The 12,148-nt window shown below is 36.8% G+C and overlaps 1 protein-coding gene and 1 long non-coding RNA gene across 4 annotated transcripts in view; one reads left to right on the top strand and one right to left on the bottom strand.

The window, feature by feature from the left end:
* LOC133532138 (uncharacterized) overlaps positions 1-12,148 on the top strand; it is a 245,128-nt gene that overhangs the window by 193,694 nt on the left and 39,286 nt on the right. The gene's annotated exons all lie outside the window — the stretch shown is intronic.
* The window catches only part of LOC133531921 (pancreas/duodenum homeobox protein 1), a 52,360-nt gene that overhangs the window by 4,870 nt on the left and 35,342 nt on the right, over positions 1-12,148 (bottom strand). For 2 of the 3 annotated variants that reach the window (XM_061870347.1, XM_061870348.1), the window contains one exon: positions 155-1,832. In XM_061870347.1, the coding sequence (XP_061726331.1) occupies positions 1,318-1,832 (515 nt within the window). In that variant the 3' untranslated portion in view covers positions 155-1,317. Of the gene's footprint in view, positions 1-154; positions 1,833-12,148 lie in introns of those variants that run through there. The other variant, XM_061870349.1, reaches the window with a different exon arrangement.

A 12,148-nucleotide genomic window follows, 5' to 3' on the forward strand; every position in this document is an offset into this window, starting at 1 on the left:
ATCGACAAAAAAATTCTATTTGATCATAGAATATGGTCGCAAAATTTCACGCGAATCGGTTGAGAATTGCGACCTGTAGAGGAGAACATCCGGACATACGAAAGCAGATTGCGCGAGTCAAAACGTAGACCTACGCTACGCTTCGGTCAATTATTGAATTACAATTAAGTCATGCAAATATTATAAATTAAAAATATGTCAAGTGGGAACAAAATAGGCATGAAATAAGATCTTTTTCGAGCAAGTGTGATGAAAAAATACAAAATACTTCGAGTGAAAGCAAAAGACAAGTGCCACATTTATTATTATGATACCAGTAGAGACCCTCTGAGATTATCCCTCAAACCGACGGCAAGCGTGTTTACTACATTACTGCCATCCCCCATTTGTAATCGAGAGAGTGAAACTATACTAAGGGGTTTTATAGTCGTGACTTTACATTTGGTAATCCTAGTTCTGTCATGAAACTTTATACTTAGTCAAAATGTCCTCTACTAATCTTGGGTTTGAAACTACAATTCTATTAAAATGAATTACATTTCATTTTGTTAAAATAATTAACGAATGTCAGAGTAAAATTTGAGATGCCAACGAATATTTGGAAACTATTCGGTATTCTATAACATTTAACACTTTTGCGTTTTGAACACATTTTAAAACATATTTAAGGTCTTAGCACATTGTTACAACTCAACAGCCACTCGGCTCAAAATTAAATATTGAAATTAAAGCCTTATCTTGTATGTCCTATAGCTATAGTACAATGTTTAAAATTTAGAACTGTCGGGTGGTCTACGCGTCGTCCACTCGTCGTCCACTAAGGTGAACCAAAAGTGAGTTGAGTTGGTGTGGAATTGGTATAGTGTGCGAAGATCTTTAACCCTTTGAACGCTTTATGTTTAAAACACAAACATCACTTAAACGCTAAGGTACCGGGTGCAAGCGAGCTAATATTAAACATTACTCGAAAGTGTAAAGATTACTTTGACAGCGTCCGCCATGATTCCTATAGGTAGTTGTCCTTGGCGCTGTGGGCACGACTAGTAACTATGACTTTAGGTGTTCTTGGCGTTCAAGAGGTTAAAACTGGGTATATCGCGAATTTATTTACCATCAGTGAAACCTGCGTTGAAACGTCGGAAAACTCGGAAATAAAGGTAACAAAATAAATTCGCGTTAGCCCGGTTTTAAATATGTTTTAAAATATATTCGGTAGCTTCAGCAGCAGTTGAGAGGTGAAGGGTGCGCGGGCGTCGCGTTTTGCAAAGGAGAGCGTGCGGTGCGCCTGAGTGATAGAGAGACAGATATACTTGTGTCTCAGTTAGCATGAGGCTGATGGCGACGTCGAACCGCTTGGGCCGCGACAGGTACTTGTTCATGCGGAGCTGTTGTGCCAGCTCCAGCAGCTGTTAGGAGCTGAAGGCAGTGCGTGGGCGTCGCGTCTTGCCGAGGAGAGCGTGCGGTGCGCCTGAGTGATAAAGAGACAGATATACCTGTCTCAGTTAGCATGAGGCTGTTGGCGATCTCGAACCGCTTGGGCCGCGACAGGTACTTGTTCATGCGAAACTGTTTCTCCAGCTCCAGCAGCAGTTGAGAGGTGAAGGCAGTGCGTGGGCATCTCATCTTGCCGAGGAGAGCGTGCGGTGCGCCTGAGTAATAGAGCGATAGATATACCTGTGTCTCAGTCAGCATGAGGCTGGTGGCGACCTCGAACCGCTTGGGCCGCGACAGGTATTTGTTCATGCGGAACTGTTTCTCCAGCTCCAGCAGCTGTTGGGAGGTGAAGGCAGTGCGCGGGCGTCGAGTCTTGCCGAGCAATGCGTGGGGTGCTCCTGAAACAAAGTGACTAGTGAAATTCTGAATTCAAATATTAATAGTTACGCATTATGATATAAATAATATGGCGAGCCATTTCCGTCAGTAGAAAAAGGCGGCAAATTAAGAATAGACGCGAAGGGTTGACCTCCCAAAGAAAATTTTAATTTCGAGTCTTTTTGGACTGACAAAGTATGTTTGCCAGACTATATATTAAACTTCTTATGAATTCAATTTACATTTATTTTATTTACTACACGCTTTCGTAATTGTATTTTTACTTTAACAATATAAACATAAGTATATACCTACTTGTAAGTAAGAAATATTATTTTATTTTGCATCTGTAGTCATATTTTTTTTTGGATGAGTTGTTGAAATTAAACGAGGCAAGTATTGAATCTTCAGAATATTTCAAACAAGTCAATAATAACCAGTTATAAATCAAACATCCCGGCCAACGATTAAAGCGCATTACAAACACAAAATAAAACTAAACGAATTTAAAGCGGCCATTACGGCTACGCCAAGAAATGTCACGTTCAGTCAACATTACAATCATGCGTTATTGATTTTTGATTCTGGCACTTGAGCACGATCGCCTGTGCCTATAATTTGTTTATAAATTTCTCAGGAGACGTCTTCGAATTTCAAAAATCTTCACCTGATTTATTATTGATTTGACGTTCGCAGTATCTTATGTGATGTGAGTTATACTTATGTCTAATATGATAGTTAATAATTGAAGACTAGCCTCGTAAAGCCCAAGGTCCTACCTATAGGACTTATTCACTTCGATGAAATTTAAATCATATTCAATTCGAACAGAGTTGCATTGGCTTTGTTTCATTCAATTTTCAAACAAAATCAAATCAACTGTATTCCCTGCACTATAGGTTCAAATTCTAGTGGCAAATTTAGGATTTTTTTATTTCTATGGCTGGGCCTTAGGAGGCTAGAGTGGGTAATCGAAAAATAAAATAGGTAGTGTTTTACTTGGTGCTTTAGCCTGTCCAGTGCAAGGTCAAGTAAATACAAAATCAGGTTGAGATTATTAAAATTCGGATGTAACTCTAGGTTTTGCCTTGAAGGACTTGCATTCTTTCTTGCTTCGACGTGTTTATCGAGTGAAAAAAATTAAACTGTAACCGTACTACGGATTTTTTATAAAGAACTTGCTATTTGTACTCTATAAATTTAAACTTATAAATCATCATATTAGATCTTTTTTTTCCTTTTCAATTTAATAATTTTAATTTTGAATTTGATCATTGTTTATTTTTCAATTTTATGTCTTTTTTGGGCTATTTTAAAGTAAAAATATGATGGAATTTCCAATTAGAAATAAATATAGCTAATCTTATCCAATTCAGTACAAACACCGTATAAATTTCACCATTCAATCAACATCACCCCTAAAAAAGACCCAAACGTCACCGCTCCCGCCAAAACTGACAGATGCGTTCGGAAACTTATCACAAAAATAAACATTAACAAATGTCGCTGTTAGCTAATTGATAATTATCATTTTTATAGGCTTAGCGGCGCTTTGATAAATATGTATTAGCTTAATTGCATTGCGTAGTGTTAATTTGTATTGTTATCTGTATCTTGTTAGTTTAAGCTTGTATGTGATTGCGATGGAAATTATAGAAATTGGTTATGACGATGTTTGATTTTTACTATTTGTAGTGTTAGTGTTACCATGTTTTTAGTAGTTTTTGCTCGTGACTTTGCCTGAGTAGATGTCATTAAACTAAAATATAGCTAGCTTAGTGTTGCATCTTTGTTGGTATAGTACAGTCACATCTAATAATATCGATACGAACAAAGTGCCAAAATATGTATACACGACCTTATTGCCCATATATTAAGGTAGTGTATACATATTTTTGGTACTTTGTTCGTATCGATATTTTCAGACGTGACCGTACCTAGATAAATAAGAAGCTACGTTTTTCAGTAAGTAGGCCTTCTTGAGTTTTTTTGCCCGTGTGAGTTATCCAAGTTGGTCTTATTGTTGTTTGTTTTTCCTTTTCCTAGGGTGCTATAGGTAATACTTGCGACCGAAAACACACCTAAACCTTCCTCACGAATTACTCTATTTATAGATGAAAATTGCATGACAATCCGTTCCGTCCGTGAGTGTATCGCGAACATACAGACAGACAGACGTAGACGCGGCAGGAGACTGTTTTATAAGCTGTAGTGAAGCGATATCAATATTGGAGTTTATACTTATATTTATATTATAATATAATGAGTATAAGTGTAAGTAAAGTATAAGTGCGTGGTATCATGAAACTACCCTAACCCCGGACCCCAAACTATTTTCATACCCAAATTTCATCTAAATCGATTCAGTAATTTAAGTGCAAAAAGGTAAGAGACGGACAGACAGAGTACCTTGGTGTTAGTACTTTTGCATTTATAAGATTATTTGTTTAATCTTTATTGCATATAAGAAAACACACTGTACTAAAGGCGAACTTAATTTAATGAATTTTCCATAAGATTAGTAGATATTAAGTATAAGTAATCCTGTTTACTATAACACACCCACCTACACTTTTTTAAGAATAAGGTGGACATTCTCGTACCCCCGTCCGGACCGGAACCCACGTCCCTGTCGTCGCTAATTGGGCCCGCCCATAAATTCGGCCATAAACAAAACCTGAACGCTTGTCTAAGACACGTAAATCTTTTCCAATATGGCGCCGGTTCCCGTGGGGAGATGCTCTGCTTTCAAATAAATAGGTCGATCGGAAGATCAGGAGTTCGGGATACACTCTAAGCAAAACCACCCTACACTAGCGTTTTTTGAGTTTCAGCGTCAGTGCTAACGTTGCGTCGAGAAGCAGCAGCTATAGAGTTGACTAGACGTCGACGCTCAGGAGACGCTAGTCTAAAAGTTTTAGTAGGTAGGTTAGGTCGGATTGATACAAAAAAATACACGACAATATGTCTAATATTCATTTATTTCAATTGTATAGCGTTACCCTGCATACAATATCAATATAATTTTAGCATGAAATAGGTAATGATAACTGAGGCATTTGACTAACGTAAACAAAAACACACGTAATACATGTTGTTTTGTTAAGGTTTTAAACAGAAGTATTAAGTTTCAGAGATATTGACGAAAAAAGTTAAAATCCGCACGGTAGCGAAATATTCCGTCGCAATTCACGCGCGGCGCTCCTAATCTTTTGTTCTTTTCTAAATTCCCGGCTTTACGCCCCCACTTAAAAATTCTAGACATTTTTTTATTGAATAAATCGTACAGCTATCTTTACAGTTTCCCAATGCGATAATGAAGACAAGCAATTAACATTAAACAAAATACTATAAGTTATACTACACTATAACTATGTAGGTATGTGTAAGTACCTATTGTTCGGTATTGAAACCTTCAGGCGTTCGTTTTCCAGTTTTAAAACAATGACATGAAAAATAGTGTCTCGTTTTGATTTAGATTTGTACTAAAAGCGCGTATTTTTAAATACCGTAAAACCACCCAACTATAGTCTAAAGCTCCCAACTATGGTCCACAAATAAACTCAATTTTTCTCGTTCAGGTGTGTATTTTACTAGATTTTGTAGTTCTAAGGCAAAGTATGTTTATAAATGGAAGGTAAAACTAGGAGTAAACCAAAAGGAACATTGGTATAGATACTTAATTTCCTTTTGAACTTGTGAACCATAGTTGCAGTATTGGACTATAGTTGGGTAGTTTTACGGTAATTAAAGAACCAGTGAGAAACAGGTGTTTTATTCAACATAATTCCATATACATAATCCACTTCACCTATACTATAACCAAAGATACATTTATTGAGTAAGATGCGTAAAATCTAAGACAATTTCGTGCTTCGGTGTTGACAGGTAAACGAGATGGCGCTGTACAGCTCCACACATTTTGTAGTAACTCTGATTGTCAAAAGTTGACGTTTGACAATTCATTGACCGCCAAACATATGGCGCAGTACAGCGCCATCTGTTTTCGATGTCAAACTAAGGGACACGTTTTTTTCTTAAACTTTATCTCTCTATTACAATAAATTATCTTTGCTATAACTAAGAATAACACAACACAAACAACGTAACTTTTGTACATGTACTCTCGGAGCAATAAAATACATCAGTTCGATTGGCAACTTGGTTAAATGAAATAGGAAATAAAAAAGCGGCCAAGTGCGAGTCAGACTCGCCCATGAAGGGTTCCGTACCATTTATGACGTATTAAAAAAAACTACTTACTAGATCTCTATAGATACTCTATAGATAGATAAAGAAAAAAAGATTTTTTGAGTTTCAGTTCTAAGTATGGGGAACACCCAAAATTATTATTTTTTCTATTTTTGTGTAAAAATCCTAATGCGGTTCATAGAATACATCTACTTACCAAGTTTGAACAATATAGCTCTTATAGTTTCGGAAAAAAGGTGGCGGTGACATAATCGGACAGACATAACGAATCTATAAGGGTTCCGTTTTTTGCCATTTGGCTACGGAACCCTAATAAAAAAACATAGTAGAGCCACTATCAAGTTGATTTTCTCGGCGGCGTGTAAATAACAAGGGGGGGCGTGACACGGAAGTCTGTTTGACCGCCTGCGTTTTGTTCGGGAGTTCGATTCCAGTCCCGTCGCCACTTTCAGTTATAGTCCGGTATTTCAGAATACAAATTTTATAACCTCAAAAGTAGTGGTATAAATAAATAAATAAAAAAAACCTGAAAATTTTTTATCTTTAAAAAATGGAGTATAGAAGGAAACAAAAGATTGCGCGCATACATATGGTTAGAAATTTTGGGGGAGTCTCCCCCCCCCCTTGTACCCCCTTGGCAACGCCTATGTACGAGTACCTATAGTAAATCCAGAATGGGTAGATCACAAATTGTGCAATATATTTCAAAATCCGTTACTTCAAAATAGGACCTCGAAATTAAATTTTGTAGGTACATAAGCTTTATATTATAAAGTATGTTCAGTTTAGCCTTAGCATATATTATATCATTTTACGGAAGGTACATTTGGTGCGTAAATTAGCACATTATGTAACTATGTCGAAACTTTAAAGAGCCATATGTTTTGAAAAACGTTGTACGATACACGTGCGAATAGATAATTCGCAACTCGTGTCGATTAAAAACACTCCCTTCGGTCGTGTTTTAATTTATCGCCACTCGTTACGAATTTCTTATTTTTCGCACTTATATCGTAATGTACTATTATAATAATATCGTTGATATTTTATTGTATCATAATGAATCCACATTGATTTGACGTGTAAATTTTGTACATTTTTATCTTATTCCATCTTATCTCAATCAAAGATATATCAAAAATTTTACAATAAATTTCAATACCCGCTTTTTCAAATTAGTACCTTGAAATTAATTTTATAAGTTACTAATTTTTTTTAAATTATTATTAACATAAAAACATACACTTAAACAGATCAGATACCCATAAAACAGTTACACGGTTTGACTACTTTATGATATAGCTTTTTATTATAATTATAAAGTATTCATTCAGCCTTAGCATATGTCATTTTATGAGATTTTCATTATAGTACATTACGATACAAGTGCGAAAAAATAGGAAATTCGATACAAGTGGCGATAAATTAAAACACGACCGAAGGGAGTGATTTAAATCGACACGAGTTGCGAATTACCTATTCGCACATGTATCGTACAACGTTTTACAGTACATATGGCCCTTTAAATGTTCGACACAGTAACGTAATATGCTAATTTTCGCACTAGTGCGGTAAAGTAACACCATATGTACTGTAAAATAATAAAAATACGTTTAAATCGCCATATTATTTAGTGTAAAACGATAACCCATCACAAACTATATAATATACCGCGTGAATATTGTTGATCCCCCTGGGTAGGGTGGGGCAAGGCGGGCCCGAATCGAATTACCCTGATTGCCGTCTTGCGCTCAGCCGGGCGACTTAACGTCATTGTTCTGTTTGCTCGTGACAACGCGCATGTGCTGATACCTGATGTGTTAGAGAATTGTCGATTCTATGTGATTACTTTGTAGATCGACCAAGGTAAGACAGACGGACACAATAATCCCATACTTATACAGATTGCCATTGATTGGATTGAACGCATTTTACGCATTAAATAAAATAAATAAATATTATAGGACATTAATTACACAAATTCACAAAGTCCCACAGTAAGCACAATAAGGCTTGTGTTGAGGGTACTTAGACAACGATATATATATACTATATAAATATTTAATACATAGAAAACACCCATGACTCAGGAACAAATATCTGTGCTTATCACACTAATAAATGCCATTACCTTAAAGTAATGAAAGTTTGGCGGGCGCAGTTCGAAAATTTCGTGCAAAATATAATCGGAATATTGATTTGACTTAGTCAACTGTGAGAAGAGTGATTGCAAAATTCAGGGAGAGTGGATCAATTCATGGTGGTCATTCCAAGTCTATGCCAATAAGCCCACAATCCATGCTTTGAAGGAAGTGTTGCCAGGTGAGCGGAAGAGAATTATCGTATTGGAGTGTCAAAATTATCGTACCGATGAAAAAATTATCGTACGCCTGTCAAAAAGCCACTACTCCCGAAATTTCTTGCAAAATAAGCTTACATGTCCAATGTATAATCAAACAAAAACGCAATTTTCGTCTAAATTGCGCAAAAAACAGTTTTATATTTGTGTATTGTCGTGATAGATCCCAACGGTTTACAGGAAATTTCGATATTTTTGACGTAAACCAAGGAGCCGAACACCCAAAAGGTGCTTATTGTAGCCTATTTCGCAAGGAAAGTGTCATATTTTGCTTCAAAAACTTTTTTGATGGCATTTAAGGGCTGAAATTATCGTACGCAAAAGTACGATAATGCTCTTTGGAACGTACAACGTACCGGAGCCCAAATTATCGTACGTGTACGACAACTATCGTACGGCGGGAAACACTGGCCGAATTTATGCAAGATGGTCACGGAAATTTTTGAACAGAGTGCGTATGTGCCAGCAAAGCTGTGGAGGCCATTTGCCCGACGTATTATATTTCACACATAACCCTATTCATTGTATTTTATGATTTTATAAACAAATAATATTATACTTCGTATCCAAATCCAAGACAACAAATATAATTTACTAGCAGCAGTACACGTTATCGTGCAGTCCAAGTCACACATTTTAGAGATTATAGTATTTAAAAAACAAGTTCGCGCTGTCCCTCTCACTCGCTACGCTGCGTTCCTGCTTCGACATCGCTCCTCCAGTACTCATTACATGTTTTTGTGTTAGTCCGAGTCACACGTATTTTCGCCAAAATAGTGTTCCTCTAAATATGTGTACCTAATTGTGTTTCGATTAATGTTTATTGTGCGCTGAATAAGAAGTATAGAATCAAAACATTATTTGAACTGCCGACCGCCGTACCCTCGAACGAAAAGTTGATGTTTATTCAGCTCGGCAAGTCTAGTCTCGTTTGCCATACTTACATGGCAGTTAAACTTTCAATTTGAAATTGTAGGTATATTCGTTTAGCGTAATAAACTTATTACCTAAGAAATCAAGTAAGTAATCTTTACGTTCATACGAAATCACTTACTACAACTACCTTCTTTTTTGAATAAATAAATTACGGAAAAAATAAGTATGGGGCTACAAATAGATTACAATTTGAACTTTAAATAATTGTAATACGTACTATTATAGTATTATTTACTAATATAATATTATTTCGATTTCATTTTATGATTGCATAAAATGCAATGTTCACTCACAATTTTTTTTTTTTTTTTTACGAGATGCTTTCGCGTACAGATTTAAATATACAAACCATATCTGAATAAAGTTAATATATACTAGGTAATCGTTTCACGAAAGCGGCTTTTACCATGTCCGATCTACCCTACCATACAATAAAACAGATAACAATGGTAATCCTTGCCGATTGGTAATAAGTGCCTATGAATGATAACAAAACGCGTCTTTATGCAAATGTACATACACAGTACCAACAAGTTTAATGAGCGTCTTATGAGGATACCTATAGGTATAAATATACAGGAGTAATGTCAATCAATACACAATCTATAAGACATTGGAAGACTATTTAGTCTGACTGACAGTTTAAAGTGTTTAATGCCATTAATCGACGTATACAAACGGGACGTGCTATGCGTGCTCCGATACCGTGCGCCCCATGCCCCATATGAGGGCCATAGTGAATCTATCGTATGGATCATGACGGATTAGGTAGAAGGCTTTAATCGGACATCGCGGTATCGTCGAGTCTTGGGTCCAATCGATGTGGTCGCCTCCTAAATTTGATCATCAGTTAGTTACCCGCTTTGTTATTATTAGACAGCTTTGATTAACATAATATAATATAATTTTAAAATGAAATATATTATGGAAAGATATACTTGATTTGTGTAATATTGTGGACTCCGTCTAATAATAATTCTCCTTTCCGTGAGTACTTAGAAGCTTAGGTTTACTGTGCAACAAGATATTCATCAAACAGAAAATCGGTATTAACTGTGTTGATTAAAGTTTTAATGTAATTTTATAATGCACATTAATTAATAGTTCAAAATTAAAACACATATTAAATAAACATTTTCTTATAAATGAGATGTCGACATGGTACTATATTTGCCCCACTTTAATAGTGAAGAGGCTATCATTACTCCACAATCATTGTGTCGAGGGCTCCGCTTTCACAGCGTCGAGGTTATATTTGCCCCACTTTAATAGTGAAGAGGCTATCATTACTCCACAACCATTGTGTCGAGGGCTCCGCTTTCACAGCGTCGAAGCTATATTTGCCCCACTTTAATAGTGATGAGGCTATCATTACTCCACAATCATTGTGTCGAGGGCTCCGCTTTAACAGCGTCGAAGCTATATTTGCCCCACTTTAATAGTGATGAGGCTATCATTACTCCACAACCATTGTGTCGAGGGCTCCGCTTTAACAGCGTCGAAGCTATATTTGCCCCACTTTAATAGTGAAGAGGCTATCATTTCTCCACAATCATTGTGTTGAGGGCTCCGCTTTAACAGCGTTGAAGCTATATTTGCCCCACTTTAATAGTGATGAGGCTATCATTACTCCACAACCATTGTGTCGAGGGCTCCGCTTTAACAGCGTCGAAGCTATATTTGCCCCACTTTAATAGTGATGAGGCTATCATTACTCCACAATCACTGTGTCGAGGGCTCCGCTTTAACAGCGTTGAAGCTATATTTGCCCCACTTTAATAGTGATGAGGCTATCATTACTCCACAACCATTGTGTCGAGTGCTCCGCTTTCACAGCGTCGAAGCTATATTTGCCCCACTTTAATAGTGAAGAGGCTATCATTACTCCACAGTCATTGTGTCGAGGGCTCCGCTTTCACAGCGTTGAAGCCATATTTGCCCCACTTTAATAGTGAAGAGGCTATCATTACTCCACAATATTGTGTCGAGGGCTCCGCTTTCACAGCGTCGAGGCTATATGTACCCCACTTTAATAGTGAGGAGGCTATCATTACTCCACAATCATTGTGTCGAGGGCTCTGCTGTCGTAGTGTTGAGGCTAAGTTTGCCCCACGTCATAGTGAGGATGCTATCATTACTCCACAATAATTGTGTCAAGGGGTCCGCTGTCGCAGCTGTCGCAGTGACGAAGATATATGCCGCACTTTAAGTTATATGTACTATACAATTCCACAATAATCGTATCGAGGCCTCCATTTCCGCAGCGTCGAGGCTATATGTGCTTCATTTTAAGTGTTGAGGTTATAATGCTTCGGTCATTTGGTTCTTCGGTTGCTTTGCTCCTTTTGGTCGCTTCGCTCTTCGGTCGCTTCGCACTTCGGTCGCTACGCTCTTCGGTCACTTCGCTCTTCGGTCTACAGTCGGTCATTATACATATCTCAAAATGATATCGTCAAAGATATATAACGTTGCTCTACTATAACAGTGTTGATGCCAATGTAATGATTGAAGACTTTAATAGTATTGGAAGTAGCTTTACGCATGTAAATATAAGGGACTAAAGAGCAAAAATATTTAAGGTTGAGCTAAAGTTTACAGGACTTGTAAAAATAATGAAATATAAAGGAGGTTCTTGTTACGCTGAGGTAATTTAATAGGTGTTAATGCGGCCTAAAATACCTTAAACAAAATGTACGCAATGTCATTGCCCTTACAGACAAAGAAATGCTGTATGTAAACAACATATAGGAAAAAATATATCTGTAAACCCTTTAACCCAAATTTATGATTCGTACTCATATCACGCTGTTATATACTCCTAATAACTTC

This window comes from Cydia pomonella, chromosome 26 (genome assembly GCF_033807575.1).
Source record: "Cydia pomonella isolate Wapato2018A chromosome 26, ilCydPomo1, whole genome shotgun sequence".
NCBI lineage: Eukaryota > Metazoa > Arthropoda > Insecta > Lepidoptera > Tortricidae > Cydia > Cydia pomonella.